Source organism: Bubalus bubalis, chromosome 8, assembly GCF_019923935.1.
Source record: "Bubalus bubalis isolate 160015118507 breed Murrah chromosome 8, NDDB_SH_1, whole genome shotgun sequence".
NCBI lineage: Eukaryota > Metazoa > Chordata > Mammalia > Artiodactyla > Bovidae > Bubalus > Bubalus bubalis.
In genome coordinates, this window is record NC_059164.1 from 10488173 (window position 1) to 10508460 (window position 20288).

The 20288-nt window shown below is 38.4% G+C and overlaps 1 protein-coding gene across 7 annotated transcripts in view; it reads right to left on the minus strand.

Annotated features, from left to right (window-relative positions):
* CALCR (calcitonin receptor) overlaps positions 1 to 20288 on the minus strand; it is a 108869-nt gene that overhangs the window by 39380 nt on the left and 49201 nt on the right. For 2 of the 7 annotated variants that reach the window (XM_006078318.4, XM_044946434.2), the window contains one exon: positions 4025 to 4105. In XM_006078318.4, coding sequence (XP_006078380.4) covers positions 4025 to 4105 — 81 coding nt within the window. The other 5 variants (XM_044946435.2, XM_044946437.2, XM_044946433.2 and 2 more) reach the window with 5 other exon arrangements.

A 20288-nucleotide genomic window follows, 5' to 3' on the forward strand; every position in this document is an offset into this window, starting at 1 on the left:
AATGAAATCAAGGAAAATCAGATAGTACAGAGCCCTATGAAAACAAATACTAAACTTTTGGGACATGAAAGGCTCAAGGTATTTTAGCCAGTATTTTAAAAGCATGATGAAGTAAAGATGTCTTGCAGTTTTTTGACCAGTGAAGGTTGTGAAAGGAGAGTTAGGCATCAGATTAGAGCTGGGAAGGCCAGCCAGGCAGCTCAAGGCATGGACCACATCACCTTAAGATGGACCAAGAAACAACAACTCAGCACTTTTTCAATAAAAGCACTGAAGTAGACCTGATAAGGAATGGAGAATAGTAAGAGTCAAATGGCCTAGATATTTTAGCCAATACAGCTAAGAAAAAAAAAAATGTAGTGTCTTGAGAAAGAGAAGACATTAAGAAAGGAAAACCTTTCTTGGGGGAGAAGATAAGTTCTCTTTTGGACTGGATGTGGAAGCATCAGCAAGTCATCTGAGCAGAAATCACTTGCAAACAGAAGAGGATGAATATTTATTAATGTTGTAACATTATGGTTGCAACTCTATATGAACACTTATTGCAAATATAGTTGACACCACTCCAAGTGTTAGGATTATTTCTAATTTTAATGCCTCTGGAATTCATGACAGAAGAAATGAACACACTGACGATGATGATTAAAGGTGTACACGTCCCTTATCAATGTGGCTGAAAACCATTATGTTGTAATAGAATATGATGTCATACATAATTTTTTTTCTGTCACTTATATTAGATATGCTAGACACTAGGAACTATTTTGCTTAAGCTTGACCAAAGAAACATTCTGAATTCTATTTTTAAACAGACTGAACAACCCATTAAATGCTCCTGTGTTAGCTGGATATTCATGGAGGCCATGGGGAGACAGTATGTGCAAGAATAGCAAGTGGAAACCTGTATTTTCAATGACAACATTATTTGGCTCAATGCAGTTTTAAACACCAGTAATCATGGCGACATGACCATCTGAAAAAGTAGCTGTAGTTCATTTAGATGACAGTAGCATCTTATCATTCCTCCAATGTTGAAACAAACTCCAGTGAACTTCCTGTAACATGGTTCAACGGAGATTGTTTCAACACTGAGGGAATGAGAAATTAGAACTTCTGTCCTCAGAGGGGCCCTAATAATCTGAGTCCGCACCTGGTCTGGTTCATGTTTGAGCACTGACAAGGCAGTTTTTCCAGTGGTAGCTGAATGTTTCAGTGATTTTCTTTTGAAAATAACATACAAGTTGAGGCATCTGTTATATATGTATCCATGACATATATGTACATATAACCATTACATCTACGTAATTCCAATCATGGAATTACTACTGCTGAAAAATAACATGTAAATTTCATATTAAACTGTTTGCTGATGACTTCAGAGATAAAAATTGCTAGTGAGGTGGTACAATTTTCAGCAGTAAAGAGGGAAAATATAAACAGTAGCGATTAAACCACCAAGTGGTGTGAAAACAATATTCCACTTATCATATGTGTTATGTTTATTCTATATGTTTGTGGAATGTAAATATATAATTTTATGCTCACGTGAAGATAGAAATGAGACATGAAGGACATGTTTTTCTGAATAAAGACTGAAATTCGAGGTTTTGCATTCAAGCCATCTTGCATGATGCTTCCAAAATCAAACCAAAAAAAACCACCTGTTAATTGTTGTCCTATGCAGCAGTTTAGTCACCATATATGTGATGTCACTCCTAAACGTTCCAGTAGATGGCGCCACACATACGACCACCAAGCTGCCACTGACCGCTGTAGTCCGCAGAGGAAACATCAGTGTTCTTCTACTTTGAATGCCTTCCATATGTCAGGCACTGTCCTAGGTTCTGAAGAGTCAGCAGCGAGAACAAACCCGGCAAGGTCCCTGCCCCCGTGGAGCTTACATTCTAGAAGCTTCCATCCACACTAGTCATGGGGTCTAGCAGTAAAGCAATCTGATTTGAATGGCTGTGTGTTTAAGCAATTCCTACTTTGATGTAAGGCAATCAGCTTCCTTGTGTGTTACAGGCGGTTTCCAGAAGAACAGCGACAGAACAAGAAGAGAGCAGTTCTGCGTAGAACTTTAGAAACGGTCCAAAGCTACGGACTGTGGGGGTCCATGCTACTGGCTTGAAGGACGTTTCTACAGATTGTCACAGACAGACCTGTTCTAATGGGAAGATGCATCCAGAATTCACAAGTTGATATGACCAACTTTCCATGTCGCTGTTCTTAATAATGATAATGTCTGTGTTAGGATGATTTGTAGTTTTCAGTTACTTATACTTTTCAAAGTAAAGGATGAAATAGAGGTCTGTCAAGTGTTGGCTTTTTTTCTTCCAGATGGGATCAGACGCCTGACTATGCACTTTCTACCTAAGCAGTATATAAAACTCCTGTATGTATCATAAGGGGCTTCCCAGGGGGCGCTAGCGGTAAAGAACCCACCTGCCAATGCAAGAGACTAAGAGACCTGGGTTGGATCCCTGAGTCGGGAAGATTCCCTGGAGCAGGAAATGGCAACCCACCCCAGTACTCTTGCCAGGAGAATCCCATGGACAGAGGAGCCTGGTGGGCTACAGTCCATGGGGTCATAAATTCAACACAAATTGGGGAACACAGTTAAGTGACCAAGAACAACAAATGCTTCTCAGAAGGGCCTACTTTCTCTCTGTCTTCCTCATTGTTGGTGTGGCCGCTGTCGTCGTCCTCACTAGCATCTTTGGGGCACTATGTGCCAAGCACTGTTCTAAGCCTATTGCGTTACTGCACAAGAAGAGAAAGTGGTAAGAAGAGAAAGTGAGTGCTTTCGGTAAATGTAGATGAGGCTAAGGGAATGTGGTGAACCAGACTGATAATTTTTAAAGACCATTTGGAAATCAGGTTGGTAGAATTCAGTAAATATATTGGTAGTGGTTTTTCATAATAATGTATCTAAGAAGTGACCTTTTAGAGTAATTAATGTCATGAAAAATTTTACTTTTCTTTGAAGAATATTAATGTGGAACATAATGAGTGTTTTAGAAGAAAACTGATATATCAAAAATTTTATGGACAAACCCTCCAGATCAAATATATAATCCAAACAGAAGCAAAATTTCTGCTTGTCACAGTGAAGATCTCATAAAGCCACTTAAGTGCCCTGTGCAATCATGCTTGCTAGTCAAAAGATGCCTACAAATCACAAGGCACCTGCCATGCTCATGCAAATACATGAAATTCTTTCCATCTTTGAATTTTAAAATGTACTAGGTAAGAGTTTTTAAAAGGTGAGCTTTATTTAAAAAAAAAAAACACACCAAAAGTTTTGTAGTCTTTGTTAAAAGACTTTGTTTAGTCTTTCCTAAAAAAAAAAAGGTGATTGGATAATATTCAAACTATCTTATTATCTAGTAGTTACTTTATCATTTCTTCTATCAATGTCTTGTTACATGATTTGTGAAGCAAAATTCAGGAATATTCACATATAGTTGATCACATAGGATTTCATTTGAAATATGAATAACAATACCAATATGAATAAAATATACCAATCTCTCTGCATCTATAGAATATGATATAAGGCTTAGACATTTACAGACAAAAGAAAATATTCCAATAGTTTCTACAATATTATTGTTTAAAATTTCTTTCCAATGGCATGAAGATACATGCATTTCCAAGTACTGGATTACTTTTAGCAAATTATATTGTACTTTATCTGAAGATTAAAATAACACAGCTGTCTTACATAATAAACTATCCTCATTCAGACAGGTACAGAAGGAAGGACTACATTAGCAATTATTCCCATAAACTTTGATGTGTAACATTATAAAAAGTAAATCCCCTTAAAATTAAATTGACAGGCATGGAATGTTAGTAATAGTCTTCCTTGAATAATGTAAAGAGGAGATTTGTTAACAAAATATTAAAGAAAATTATAGTTTTTCTTCTGGGGAACAATGTCTACCCTTGTTCAATTATACTCAACCTTACTGTTTCAGCATTCTTGATTAACATAGCTTAAAATAACTGTTTCACTTACATTCAGGAAGATGAAGAGGGTCAAGCACCAGCGTGTAAGTGTGAACTTCATTTTGGGCCTTTGAAAACGGTCTTTTAAGACCTGAAAAATATAAAAGTAACAAAGACATTTGAATTAATGTAGCTCTAATATTGCCTGTGGCCTTTTTCTCCCCTGTTGATCTGACTTGAAGATCAGTGTCCCAAGACACCCTAAGTAAAATCCATGTAAAGTAAGAACAGTGTGCTTGACACACACACACACATATATATATACACACACACACTATAATGTGTAAAAGAGATAACTAGCAGGAAGCTGTTGTATAACACAGGTAGCCCAGCCTGGCGCGCTGTGACGACCTAGAGGGGTGGAATGGGCAGGGCGGCTCAAGGGGGAGGGGATATATGTATATGATTATGACTGATTCACATTGATATAAGGCAGAGACCACCACAACATTGTAAAGCAATTATTCTCCAATAAAAAAAGGTACAAAAAAAAGAGAACAGTATTTTTAGAGGCAAATGCAACTGCATGTTTCATTGCCCCTCCTCTCAACCTGGATAGACTGTTGTCTGGTTGTTGTCTAAAGTTCTCCCATTAAGAAATTCTTGAGCCCCTTTTACATGTCAGGACCACAATAAAAGATTATGAGAAATCAAGAGCAATCAATGTGGACCTCATTTAACACATGACATCAAAAGAACTGCTGAAAATTTCACTGGAAACATCCACAAAAAAGTCACTTCCATGGGCACGAATAAATAAAATTTGTGCTTTGTAAAGGACTAATAGCCATGCCTTCTGGGTAATCACAAGCCAACTTTCATTTAAATAGTTTATTTAGAGCCTTGAGGATTTGTCTTTCCTATAAATTCTTCAAGTTTCAAGTTGCTATTAAGAATAAATTTCTTCCACAGTAAGACTTGTGTTTGTCACCTAACAGCTCACCAGTCCTACTCAAGGGCACAATAGTCAGAAATAGGCTGCTTTGTCACAAATAAACAGTTTTTCATTTCCCTGCAGATAATTTTATACATGGAAAAATAAAGGGGTGAAAAAAAATTTTTTTAACACAAACATTTCCTTTCTTCAGTGGGATTTGTGTGAAAACTGTTTCAAATAAGGGTGAGTGGTTATAATTGCATCTAGTGCTGTATTGATTGTCCCGCTCTCGATTTTACATATTCTGGTTTGACTTAGTATCCACAGTGCGTGCCTGTTGGACTGTACCCTGTAGGCCTGTAAGACTTCAGACCGAAGAAAGGGCCTGGAGACGATGGCGGAAACATCAACTGTTCATTGGAGAGGGGATCTTAAACCAAAGGTCCTGGAACAAATCCCACCATTGTCAGCAAACGGCAGGCAGGACATGGCAGCAATCTTTGCTACTCGGGGGAGTTTACATCAGGTTGGCTCAGTTACCAGGGAAACGAGCAGCTGGGGCAGGGAGCAAGCATGTGGGCAGTTACTAATTAGGCCTATAATTAAGAGGACTGGATAGTCACTTGAAAGAAACAAAGCCTGGTCCAGCAGGGATGTATAGAGAGCAAGAGAGCAGCCATCTTGAGTGGCCTGACCATACGCTCCATCCCTACATACTCTGCAGGATCCCTGAAATCTTGGCCTACCCCTTTTCTGTGATATCACTGGGGTCAGGCATATAGAGGCACGCTGCAACCAAATACCACACATACAACACAAGTAACAGCAGCCAAGAGGCGGGCAAACTTTGGAGCCAGGGGTTTTCAGGTCAACTTTCATCCGGAAGTCCAGGTGAGGATACAGTATCATCTCACTACAACAATGCATGCTCAGTCGCTCAGTCATGTCCGACTCTGCAACCCGTGGACCCAGCAATCAAACTCACTTCACAGTGAGGTCACTACTCTCGCCCAGTCCATGAACAGACTCCCTCCACTTAGACTAAGGAGAGGATGTAAGATGGTCAGCAGGCCCAATACAGGGGAGCTATGACCATTAAGCCAAATACAAGCAGTAAGAACATTCTGAGATAATACCACCCTGCTGTGGTTTTTGTCTTGGTCTGTAGTATGATCCCACCTGTCCAGCCCTAGGTCCCAGAGCTGGTGCCGAATACTGGAGAGACAGTATAACAGACCAAGGGTTAAGATGATGGTGCCCTAATTAATTCCTTTAGTAGTTTGAGGTGGGGCTGAGTACAAGACAGGTGAAGCCTTTAAATCCCTTTCTAATATTACCCCCCACGAGGAAGCAAACCCAAACCACTGGGGCCGTACCTGCCAGCCCCAGGGTGATTTATAATGTGTTCTTCTGGGGGCAGATCCCGTGGCAAGAGCAAAAGCAAGCTATTGTCCTGACCAACCACTGGCAGCAGTCCTCAGGTGGTCAACAGTTGAACTTGGATGGTGTTGGCCAGTTGCCTCTGGGTTAACATGGTGTAAACACTGGAGTGGGTGCTCCTGGGACATGTTCACATGCAGAGAGAGAGTTTTCCCATCTCAGTTGTTATTATGTACGCCCTTCATCCTTTCAATTAGCCTGAGGGGCAGGTGTAAATGCTAGCGTGTAGCATCTGTATTGGCCCCTTCCTGAACTTGGTGGCCATCTTGCATTGCTCTACAGCTCCAGTAGGCCTTTGTAACACCTTGCACCTGTTGTGGGGCTTCCCTGATATCTCAGTTGGTAAAGAATCTGGCTGCAGTGCAGGAGACCCCAGTTCGATTCCTGGATGGGGAAGATCCGCTGGAGAAGGGATAGGCTACCCACTCCAACATTCTTGGGCTTCCCTTGTGGCTCAGCTGGTGAAAAAATCCGCCTGCAATGTGGGCGACCTGGGTTCGATCCCTGGGTTGGGAAGATCCTGGAGAAGGCAAAGGCTACCCACTCCAGTATTCTGGCCTGGAGAATTCCAAGGACTGTACAGTCCATGGGGTTGCACCTGTTGTAACACATCGTAGACTACACATAGCTACATAATTGTCCCATTATGCAGTATTGTTGCTCTTCCCACTTCTATAGCTGGGACCAGAAGCCCAAGGGTATTTTGCAGTTGCCACGGGCCCCAAACCCTTCTGGTTAACCGGCCACCTCAAACTCACGAGCCTGCCCCTGAGATAACACTCCTAAAGCCTGTGTCTGTAGCCGTTTAGGGCTGGTGGTTGGGGGTATGCTTGTCTTACCTGACCAGCTAACATCCTAGATAATCCATGTCCTTACACTTTGTCTGTATTCTTTAGCCATCCCCACATAGTCACAAGAGCCAGGAGCATGGGACAGCTACCTTTAAACTTGTAAGAGGATCTGAGGCTAGCAGGAGATCATCAGTTTAATGGAAGAGAAAGACATCTCTCATCTCTCATGGTGGTCAGCTCTGCAGGGCCATACATGCTGGTGGACTGCCTCCTCAGATCACTTCCTCAACTTTTCACACCCCATCCTTATTTTCTGATATCTTGGGGCTCACAGGAGTTTTTTTTTTTGGCCTCTTGGCTGCCTCACCAGTGATTGCTGTCGTTCGTTGAGCCACTCAGTCGTGTCTGACTCTTTGTGACTCCATGGACCGGACTGTAGCACACCAGGCTTCCCTGAGCCTCAGTATTTCCCAGAGTTTGCTCACACTTATGTCCATTGACTTGATGATGCCATCTGACCATCTCATCCCCTGTTGTCCCCTTCTCCTCCTGCCTTCAACCTTTCCCAGCATCAGGGCCTTTTCTGATGAGCCGGCTGTTCACATCAGATGGCCAAAGTATTGGAGCTTCAGCAACAGTCCTTCCAGTGAATATTCAGGGTTGATTTCCTTTAGGATTGACAGAGGGCTGCACTTTGTAGGTCTACAAGCCTTGTAGTTGCCCAGCCGTGGGACCCATGAGGCACAGGAGACGGCAACAGAGACTCAGGTGTTTACTGATGTGGGCTCTGGAGTGATACCACCTGCCAGGAACTGGCAGGCAGGCAGGGTGGGGCAGCGGGGTGGGGAAGGTGGCGACCCTTCAAAGGGGAATGACGTCATGTTGTTTCGGTCACCATGTTGGTTTGATTACCAGGGAAACCAGCAGCTGGGGCAGAGGGCAATCATGTGGACAGTTACTAATGAGGTCCTATCATTAAGGGGATTGGATATTCATGTGAGAGAAGCAGGCTCTGGTCAAGCAGGGGATGTACAGAAAGCAAGAAAATAACCATCCTGAGAAGCCTGACCATACAATGCTCAATATACTTGTCCCACCCCGAAGTAAAGTATATTCAATTTACATATTAGTATGCCAGGAAACTCAGGATGTAAGCTGTAATTTTCAAGTGTCATACACTGATCTTGACGCATTGTTTTTGATTGACTTCAAGCCCACTAGTAAGTTAAAAGCATACATATATGTGTCAGGGCTTCCCTGGGGGCTCGGTGGTAAAGAATTCACCTGAATATGAAAGTCCTATGATTTCACCCTTGAGAGAAGCAGTATGTATGTATTTAAGTCAAACTTTAAAATATTTAGGTAGAATTCAATGGCATACAAGCATTAAAACAGTCTATAAATACCCACAGGAATTTAAAACTGTAGGTTTATGATTTTAGTCCTCCTATACATGTTATTATGTCCTTTTACACACTATTGAAAAAATTCTCTTTCAGAAAAAAATATGCCTGATTTGATTAGATGATGGAACTGGAAGGGATTCTAGAGTTCAAGTTTTCTGAATTTTTAACTGAACACCTACTAAAATGATTTCCCTTAAATTGATTAGAAAGTTAGTGAAAGAGCTCTGGTGAGCCTAGATCATGGACCCCCAAACTAGTACACACTCTGACTTACTATCTTGTCCCACATCAAAATTTTCCCTAGTTGGGTTCAGTGTTCTGCCAGTGAAACCTCTAAGGCTGGGTCTAGTTGGAATAGATGTAACCCACGACCATAGTCCATTCTCTTGCTCAGTTCACTTTCTCTTAATTACCTTTAGGAATTCTGTTTGGCTCTGATCTCAAGGGTATCTTAAGGTAGAAGGTGCTTAGCCCCAGAACAAATGGGTTTAAATAAAGAAATGACCTGTGGTTTTATTCAAAATATTTGACAGTTGTTGCTACTTAAACATCCATCAATCAGAACAATTGCTGGCTGTTAACCACTACTAATGCTCACCAGCTGTAAAGCAGCCCAGGCTTCTCTCCTTCCCTTTCTTCTGTAACTCTGCTATTCGTTGTGTATGTACCTCCAAATTTGTGGTTGCAGAAATGGAGTTGTGGTGGGAAAAGGCAGAAAGCACTACATTTTTTTAATAAAAGAATTACATTTTTTAAATTTCTCTGACTCTAGTGATTAAGAATATTTTCTTTTATTTAAAAAAATTATACAATTTTAAAGGTTACTTTTCATTTACAGTTATTACAAACTATTGGCTATATTCTTTATGTTGTACGATATAAGAAAGCACTTCTTGTATTTATAAATTCACTCTTTAAATATTACTGAGTCAGATGCATTTCTTGCTCTTATCAGCCATTACACACTACAGAGAATGTCTGAGTGGGACATACCCTTATGTACCCACAATTCTGAGATTCCACACAAAGATATTCAACCTTAGAAGGGACAAGTTTGCCCTTGTATTTCCAATTCAGTAGCATATATTTACTAAATACTGAAAAGTGCCATCAAATGTAATTTAATTATTACAAAGCTTCCCTTTTCTTATTAAATTATTTAAGGAGCCATTTCCCTGAAATTTGAGCACCTTGGAAATGATCCTTTTTTCATGGCTGTGTGAGCAGTCCAAAAGGTTCTATAAAGTTAGCTCGATTCCCGGGGAGGTGGGGTGTGGGAAACAGAGAGATTAAGCAGAATTAATGATATCAGGGATGGTCAGCCTAGTTGGATGGCTAAATGTAAGCCATGATGATGTAAATAGTTTCCATCATAGCTGTTGTTTCCCACCATGACCCTAATATGATCTAAAGGACATTTATCTTAATTGATGGTGTCCAAGTCAATTTCAGTGCGGCAACCTAATATTTCAGGTGAATAGAACATTTTGCCACCTGCTTTATTACAGAAAGTTTGGTATTTGTGAAGAACTTGCTCATGACTCATTTTGCCAGTTTGCTTTAAAAAAATTCAGTATATAAAGAAGTTATGGTTCATAAATAAGACTTCTCCAATCATTTAATTAATTTAATTAAGAACACCAAGGAAGCAATTTTAATGAATGTTATTTGGTTTAGGGATGCAGGTTCTGGGTTTTATTCAGTCTTGCTAATATGAATGTTCCCTGTGGTGCAGCTTTGGAACACAGAAGAAGAAAGCTGTAGGGAGGAAAAGGAAAAGTTATACTCATCTCACCTTAACTGTTCGGTTCTGCTTTCAATCTGTCTTCCAGTAACTGAAAGTATAATTTTAAAAATGTTTCACAATAATTCCCCAAAGGAATACTCCATAAATTGAAAGAAGGTACTTAGACCAAAGAGAGTGCCATTTCAGCAAGGACCATTCTGTATAATTAAAGCTCTGTTCATGACACAATAGCAAGTTGCAATTAAAAAAAAAGTTAGTACTGAATTAGCAATGCATTTAAGACATAATGTCTGATGATCTTTCTAACTACATCCCTTAAGAGTACCCTGATGGTGATTAGGTATTAAAAGTATATTTCACAAATGTAATTACCAAACTATAAAGGGAAATGAATCTCAATGGCCGATGAAAACACTAGTCGTAATAAACTGATAAAAACAACTGACAAAATATAAACAAAGGCAGAACATGTTCAGAGATATTACAGAAAACGGCCCCAATTTTCCATTTTGCTTATCACCATTTTGCTTTTTTTTGGAAATTCCCACTAGCAGGGGAAGAATACAACAAATTCTTACAATTTCAGCATTGCAATTCCTAGTATACACTATCATTGTAATCTCTGAATAGAAGGGGGGGTGTGTGTGCACGCTAGTCGCTCAGTCGTGTCCGACTCTTGCAACCCCATGGACTGTAGTCCATCAGGCTCCTCTGTTCAAGGGATTTTCCAGGCAAGAATTCTGGAGTGGGTTGTCATTCTCTTCTCCAGGGGAATCTTCCCCAAACAGGGATTGAACACAAGTCTCCTGCAATGTAGGCAGATTCTTTACTGTCTGAGCTACCAGTGCCAAACAACAAATATTCTGTTTAATAATACTGTTTAAAAAGGGGAAGATACTTTCTTTGGAGAATTTCTTGGAAAGAAGTCATTGAGGACATCCATTCCTGGATATCTCCAGAGTGTTTCCAAAGAAATAGACATTACATCAAGGGATATTAGGTATTTTAATAGATCTTCTCTTTTCCTTGTGGACATTGTCTGCACAATTTCTTGGGAAAGAGCACTGAGAACAAGCTGCCTTGAGCTACCATCAAAAATAGAGTGCTGCGTCATTAAAATGCTTCGCTAGGGTGATTTTGCCCAGATAGTAAGTATATCCACAGTGAGTACTGAACTGATCATAAAAACAGGAAAAGAAAAAGCATAAAACAAAATTGAATCATAAACTAAGACAAAACAAGGGCTTCCCTGGTAGCTCCATGGTAAGAATCGGCCCACCTAAAATGAGACGGGGGTTTGATCCCTGGGTTGGGAAGACCCCCTGGAGAAGAAAATGGCAGCACACCCCAATATTCTTGCCTGGAAAATTCTATGGACAGAGGAGCCATGGGGTCGCAAAGAGCTGGACATGACTTAGCAACTCAACAACCAAAGACAGAGCAAACATGGTAAAATTTTCAATGGCAATAAGTTAAATGGCCCGAGGTCATGAATGAACTGCTAACAATTATTACAGATGTGTTACCTAGGTGGGAACCAAATAATGATGAAACATACACCATTATGGGGCAGACCGTAGATTTTGGTCCCAACTAAAGATTTCTATATTAAATATTTGTTTGATCACTTAGGACTGTGTAAGATCTGGAGGGTCTCTGCTTTCTAGCTTACTTTTCTAAGCAAGAACTTCTCCTCCTGAAAGTGACTAATAATCAGAAAGGAATAAAGTCCCAAAGGGCCAAATAAGGGTTAGTTTAGTGAAAAGGAAGTGTGAGCAGCCTTAATGTAATTATAAGGCAGCAGAACACTCGCTGTTGAACAGGCACCCTCCAATGACGTGAGGAGGTGGGAAAAGGGGGACCCATTACGCTGTTGTGTCAGTCAGCACCTGACTGAGAAAACCTTAGTGTAACAGCAGCATTTCAAAAGGGCGACCAGCTGGGAGGGTAAGGAAAAGCAGGGAGAGCAGTGAGCCCGGATTGAAAAGAGGCAGAGGGAATGGCCAGGTAAGGCACGCCAATTGTGCTCTTAATGTTGGGGTTCTTGAGACAGCCTGGAAGTTAAATCAGGCCCCAAGGAGAGACAGAATTACTGAGAAAGAAAGCACAAGAAACCACACCTATATCATTGTGTGTGCAGGACTGGAATTAGGCGGATAAAATTTGCATTCCCTCGTGCAATTGTCCACATGGACAAGATGAAGATGGCTACGTCTCCCTTTTTATCTGTAAGAATCAATGGTCCAAATTTCACAAAACCTTGAATCTCTGATTAACTTAAGGATCAAGTCTATAATATGTCATTGGATACCCCTGAAGAATCTTGTGGAAGCATAGGTATTAAGTACAATGAAAACTTCTATTGCTGTTTGGTATATACCCAAAGGAATTTAGTCAACAGAATCATTGAAATAACTTCATTTTTTTATAGGATATAACATATAATTGCCACAATTGGGAAATGTATAAATCTTTTAACATTGCCTTTGTAGTGTTATAATATCAAGAAAAATTTTATACATGTATTTATTTCTTTAGGAATGAAATTCAAGTTAGAATTCAAGTTAGTTTTAAAGGACTCTTCAGTTGGGGTTTGACTTAAGGTTATTCAATTAATAGTACTTGAATCGAGGACTCTGTTCCAGCTACATCTTTAATTCAATGACTATATTTAAAATTCTAAAAATATTTAGAAAATAATTCCCAAGTAAATTGATAGAGCCTTGAAAATTAGAATAAGGACTTAGACCATCTACATGTTTAGTGGTTAGAAAGGATGAATTAATAAGGATGGCCTTCCTTTGGGACCTAAGCAGCAAATTAGCTTTGCCATTAAATAGAGAGGCTTAGAGAGAGGTTTTCATCTTACCTTTTAGTGCTATCTTTATGCATTCATTTAAGTTATTACATGCAGTATGATAGATGGCTGCTAAATATGATAATAACAGCGGGCCCCTGTGTCAGCCGCTAAATTGGTAATTGCAAGTCAAAGCAGTTTAAATTTGCTAAATTATGTTGATATGTACTCAATTATATTAGCAACAGAAAGGGTGATAAAAAATATTTTCCCAAACAAGATGCCAGTGTAATAAGTCTTAAAAATAAAAAGTAAAACTAAGATTTTCCATCATGAAGTCAAATTAGTTGAATGATTTAAAATGTCTTAATCACTCTGGTTATTTTGTGTTAATCACAACAGAAAATAATATCCTATTAGGTTTAAACTTTGTCAATGATTCCCGTCTCTTAACAGTCAGATAAATATTCCTTAATATTCTAAAAGAGTGAGAGGTTTTCTAATATGACTTTATATAGTAAATCTCCATATATATTGTACTTTTTTTTTCTGATTTCTTGAGGATCCATATGAGGAGACTAAAATTTCTTTCACTTTCCAGTGTGGAAAATAACAGGTATTGTTAATTTTTCAGGGGTCTTACTATTATCATTCATGTAGCATTAATAAGCATGAAGATATGGTAAAAACCCAGAATATTAAATGTGGAAGGGATATATATATATATAGTGCGTGTGTGTGTGTGTGTGTGTATGTTTGAGCTATGCTATTAAAGCAACATTGGCTTTAGGCTTTTCAGGGATGTATTCTTGATGGAGTTGTGTTGTCTTGCTCCTTTACATGAAAAAGTGATGGACATCGTTTTCAAATTGTACCAGGCTCCCATAAATAACCTTTGACTTGTTACAGATGGTACTCTCCCAAATATGGCAGATTCAATATAAATCTCATCTCACGTCATCTTATGATGTGGTGTGGACCCTCCTTCAAGAGGTGGTGTCTATATTCATGCCTCTTCAATTTGGGGATACTTTAGTAATTGACTTGACTTACAGAGTGTGGCAGAAGTGACTCTTCATGACTTCGTAGGCTCAGCTATAGAAGCCTATTTATTGGTTTCTCTTTGGCTCTCTCTTTTCATGGAGACACTTGCCCTTGGAACCCAGCCACAATGTTATATAAAAGCTCATGTTATAAGATGTAGAAGGGCCAAGTTTGGGTGTTCTGATTGACAGCCCAAGTGTCAACTGCTATGCAAGTGATGATAGAGCCTTTACATGATTCTGGGCTGCTGTCTATGGGGTCACACAGAGTTGGACACGATTGAAGTGACTTAGCAGCAGCAGCACCTTACCTATAAGACTTCAGGCATCAAGGTACAAAGTCAAATTGTTTTCCCTGTGTTCTGTCTAAATTTCTGACTCACAAACAGCCAGAGATAATAAATGCTGATTATTGTTTTAAGTTATTGACTATTGGGGTAATACTTTATGCAACAATAGGTAACTGTAATAAAATACAGCTTAAGGGCTCAGGAAAAGATTAAGGAAGAGTATTTGCCAAGTTTCAGTTCTACCACTAAGTAGATGTGTTAGTCTAATGTAACTAGTCATAAGCAAAAGATGCAATGCTCCAGGTATCAGTTTTTTCATCTTTAGTTGGAAAAATTGGACTAGGTCCCTTCCAGCCCTAGGATTCATTATTTTCTGATGGACCATTCTACATAAGAGTAAAGGTATATTCAATAGATATTTGTTGAATGAATGAACAAAAATTTTAAAAATAAAATAATGACCATTAACTAAATATTTTGGGAGCTTTAGTTCTAACAGAGTGAGTGGGATGAAGTGGTGTATTTACCCCAAATACCTGAAATTGTTTCCAACAATATTGGGTTTTAGACAGGAAATGATGAAGTCTTATCTTGCACATCACTGAAAAGGTAATTTGGGGAGTCATTCTCTCAAGAGTTGTTGGCAACTCTTAGACTCAAGTTATTTGAAATATGATACTGTTATCTGGGAAAGAGAAGACCCTAACAGGGTATTTAAGAACTAATAGGCTTCCTAACCTTATATAATATAAATAAACAGACGCCCTAGGTTTTTTTGGACCTTTTAGTACATCTGACAAAAGCAAAACAAAATGAAAAAACTTTTAAGATAACTCAGCAAAAAATTCCAATTTAGAATCAATCTAAAACTTTTGAGGTCAACTGCTTTCAAAGCAGAAACTAGTTTTATTTTCTTTCTAAAGACTTTGTCCAAAGCAACATTTGGAATACTTACATTTGGAGATTAACTTTCTGGCAAATACAGAAATCTCCAGTTTATTTCCTCAGTGGAAATCAGTCTTATTTATTCTGGGGACAATGTTGCATTTATAGACTATGTCCTGATTAAGGACTCAGCATCAAGTATATTATATATATATGACATCAATAGATCACAAAAGGATAAACACAGATTGGAAAAAAATCTCTGGTAAAATTAGTAATAATTTAATTAGTAATCCTGATTCCAACATGTGGATATTTATAGGCTGTATACAAAAAAATAATTTCCCTACATGGTAAGTTTGACCTAAAGCTTCCCTATAATCATGTTAGTTAGGCATTATTTTTCCGTCTATGGGGTCGCACAGAGTTGAACATGACTGAAGCGACTTAGCAGCAGCAGCAGCACTAATCTTTTACTTTTACTAATCTATAGAAGGGATTTTCAGAGATGATTTGAAATGACCTATGTTTTTAAAAAACTTTTTTTCTAAAGGTTTTTGAGATTTTTTTCCTCCCTATAAATTAATTTCCCTGTCATGAGCAAAGGCATTCATTTATATTATTTCACTGTGGAAATCATATTGTCAAGTGGAACTCAGAGTAGTGAGTACTCTATAATTATTTACATTGATGACATAAAAATGTATCATCCCCTAACACTGTATTTTGAAGTCACGGTAGGTCAGCATGTCTCTGCTCCATGTTTTCTTGGTTCAGAGGAACATGAAGAGCTAAAGACCCTATGCCGTATGTGGCATCTTCATTTGATTGAGGCAGAAACTGCACCCAGAGAGAGTAAGAGACTTACTTAAAGTCTTCCACTGAATAAGAGGTAGAGTCCAAATTCAAACCTAAGTTTGTCTGAATCTATGGTCTACGTTTTCATTTTCCCCATATTCATGATGATTTCTTCACTTTAGAAAAGCATGTCTTTTGTTTGATGGTACCATAATCGGTAATTAAATAATTCAGAATCTTAAAAACATACATAGGATCTTCAAGAAATTTACATGGAACTGACAACCATTTGGTGAATATAAACGTGGGGGGATGCTCTTGCTTAATTAAATCCAGCTGGAGATCCTAAAATATTTATGGCAATTATATTTTTGATAGTGTGAATTACTATGACTTATATAGATGATCTGAGCGGTCTAATTAAAAGGCAACTCTTGTTCAAAAGTGGATGAGGCTCTTCAGGAAGTCTTGAAGAGCTCCACGCAGTCTGACGACATCAGTTCTGTACATACACAAGAGGACAGTATGACTCCACAGAACACTTCTGGTTCCGAATGGCACTCGTTTCATTTTTTTCCCTCAATACATGGCAACAGTGACATCACTTATGATAACCACTTTCCTTCCATTGTATGATTACTGTACACGGGAAGTGGCACCTAAATATTAGAAGGCAACAGAGACTGCTACGAGGAAAAACAAAACATTTAAGGCAAACCAAAAGCCCCATGAAGGCCAAGAGGGACCATTAACACTCTCCCAATATTGATACATGTCCATTCTCAAATCCGGACACAGAGCTACTGCTCTTCCACAATGCTCTGTGTTCCCTGGAAAGTCCAGAGATGTAGTCTCTACCTGCACATGAATCCTGACTCTCACTGGGCTTTCCAGGTGGTGCTAGTGGTAAAGAATCCCTGCCTGCCAATGTAGGAGACATAAGAGATACAGGTTCGATCCCTGATTTGGGAAGATCCCCGGGAGGAGGGAATGGCTACTCACTCCTGTATTCTTGTCTGGTTCCAGGACCTAGGAACCTGGCAGGCTACAGTCCACGTGGTCAGAAAGAGCACGCTCCTCTCACTATGCTTCTAGGATGTTCCTAAAGTAAAACTGGCTTTAAAGGAAACTGGGATACAAATAATCCCAAAGGACAATTAGAAGTCTCAAATGCTGTGCAAAAAAATATTTTAAAATTTTATTTTCAAAGATCAGGCTAATCATTCATGTTAATGAATGTTAAAAAAAAATCTAACAACATCTGTTGCTCAGAGTAAAAGTACATACATGTGTTTTTATTTGCTAGATCACTCTATTAAATACTGCAATATAGAATCACTGGTTTCTTACAGAATATCTGATTTAAAAAGATATTTCTTGTTTTTCATATTTCTTCATATATAATCTTTATTTGATTTTTCTCTTAAATTTTATTTGTAATATTTCTATATATGTTTTAAAAGGTAATCATTTCTAGAATGCTGTTTTTTCAGTAAAGCTTCTTAATATTTCTCCATGGCAAATGACCAAGCTAGGTGTGAAATCCTATTATAACATTTATGAGCTGTGTGACCTTGGGAAAGTCAGTCAGTCTTTCTGAGGCTTCATTCTCTCATTTGAAGAACAAGGATGATAATGCCTGTCTTGCAGTATTAAAATAAACTTCGAGGAAGTTGGGTCCATAAAACATTTTAAGTATTCATTATATAGACACTTATTTTTATTGTAGCCTGGGCAAATTCCATTTCTCTTTGAGAATAAACTGTAATTTAATAGTGAAGCCTCTAGAAAGTCCAAAAAGTCAGGGATAGGGCCCAGATACAGTCAGAGAAGTGGAAAGTCCTTAGAAAGTTAGAATTAGGAACCACTTTTACTCTCTGTGTGAAATAAGATTACTAGGAGACAGTCTCAATTTACGGGATTGTTCTTGCACATTGCTGGTAAACTTTTTCCTTTAATAACCTAATTTAAAATTTTACACATTAAAAAAGCTTCATCTGTCATTGTAATCATAAGGAACAATCTTCAATGGGATCTGAAAATTATTCTGCACTTAAACTGGCTTTTAAAAACAATCTCAAATAATATATTGGAGCTATCTGGCCCAATATTTTTCCAGGTACCATGCGAATAGCCTTATTACTTTAAAAAGTGGCATTTCACTGACGCTGTCTGAAGAAAAGATTGTGCAAATAACAATAATAATGGTGGTCATATGAATAACAATTATTAGCATTTACTATGTGTTAGCAATGTTTAAATTGCTTTATATGTGCTGTCTCATGAGTTCTCACAGACAGGGTAGGTACTTTTGTCACTCTCATTTTGCAGATGAAAAAAATGAGGCAGAGAGATTAAGAAGACAAGAAAGAGTAATAGACACGGCATGTCCCAAGAACAGCAATAGTAAGGCATGGTGCCTTAGTCATACTGGATGCAACCGAGCAAATATCTTTCAAACTAAAGAAAAAGATGAAGGGGAGCGTGACAATGAAAACAGTAGAATCCCAGCATTCCCATCTCTGTTCTCTTTCTTCTCCGTGGAAAACTTTCTCTGAGTATGTAATCTATATGCTGAACCATTCTGTGTGTGAGGCAGATGGAGAAAGCATTTCAGGGAGTGCCCTAAGCATTTGTGAAGCAGTATTTATAACTACAATTGGAAGGAAACTTAAAGAGTGTAAATAATTACTGAAGTTACGAATATTAATGTTCAAGTGATATTATTGATCCATTCTTTTGTCCTGATTTTACCACTCACCATACCCATATCATCTTAGGCTAATCAACTCAGCTCTAGTTTCCCATCTGTAAAATGAAACAGCTTTGTTAGCAGATAAGGTCTAAGGTCTCTTGAAACTTGACGTTTTCTGGTTCTTACAACAGCTCAGAAAACTTCATCCTAATTTTTTATAAGATGTTCTGATTTTTAACATATTTTGAGATCAAGGTCCTTATCAAATTGCACTTGACCTCTACCCAGAAGGCCAGTTTCTTGTCTTAGTCATTGAAATGAAGGCATGAGAGATTTCATTTGCCTTGAAAACAGAAAATGATACTGACATCCTATAGATTTAATCTTCTCTGCTCTGTTTGCTGACTGGTTTATTTGTTTCTGCTGTGATGCTGGCCTAATTAAAAAAAATAATAATTTCAGTCGTGGCCAAGACAAAGAAGTTCTGTTTTGGGGGCCTTCTGCCCACCTTTTACATAATGAGAATAAACTGTGGGATAACTCCTAGTGCAACGGAAGAGATGGAAAGCTTCTTTGTTATTCTGTGTTTCAATAACGGAATTTTTCACTTTAAAGTCCCAATGCTTCTGCAGAATAACTAGCACATATGTTTGTGTTGGTGTCAATTTCCTTACATGCCAAGAGTAGATCCCTCATATCAGTAGAGACTAGAAAAGGAGAAGCAGAATTTCTACAAAGATTAGCATCCTTAAGAGTGCACTGTTCAAAATCTTTCAATCCTATGCTTCATTGTTTCTTTGCAATTGATTTTTATACACATGGTCTCAATTGTACCTCACAAGCCTTAGTGAGTGCAGCAAATGTAAGTATATTCATTTTATAGATAAAGAAATGAGGCTTAGATAAATGGAACGTGACCATGTTTTACTATATGTATACAGGCTAGATATAGAACTAGCAGCCAAAGAAATTTGCCATTATTACCCAAGTTATAAATGCTAAGGAAAGAATTAGAGCTCACATCTTTCCACTGTTTTATTTCTCCCTATATTGTATATATCTCTATATATTTATATTTATCTAAGCAAAGATTAAGATTATCATAAGTTTTAGGATAACGAGTGAAGTTTCCCATAATGACATATTTCTTTAATAATAAAAAAGTAACAGTTACTAGAAGTCCTTTGTAAAGTAAAGACGGCCAAGAAGAAAGGATTTTGGTATATCACTCTTCAATTATTATGCAACTGGAGACTCCGTGAGGATACAGAGCTGTAAATTCACAGCCCTGAAACTGAAAAGGAGACCAAGTCCAAGGGAGACAGACTGGAATGGGACACTTATGTGTTGTTTGCTCATTAGAACCACGAGAGCATGAAATGGCTGGTGTTTGAAGCGAGAATACTATCAATGTAAAGATGCCAAGCGAGTGACAAGATAAGCCACCACTTCACAGTTTTGCCTCTGCTCAGTCTACTGGGGACTTTAGAGGTGATTCCACTCTT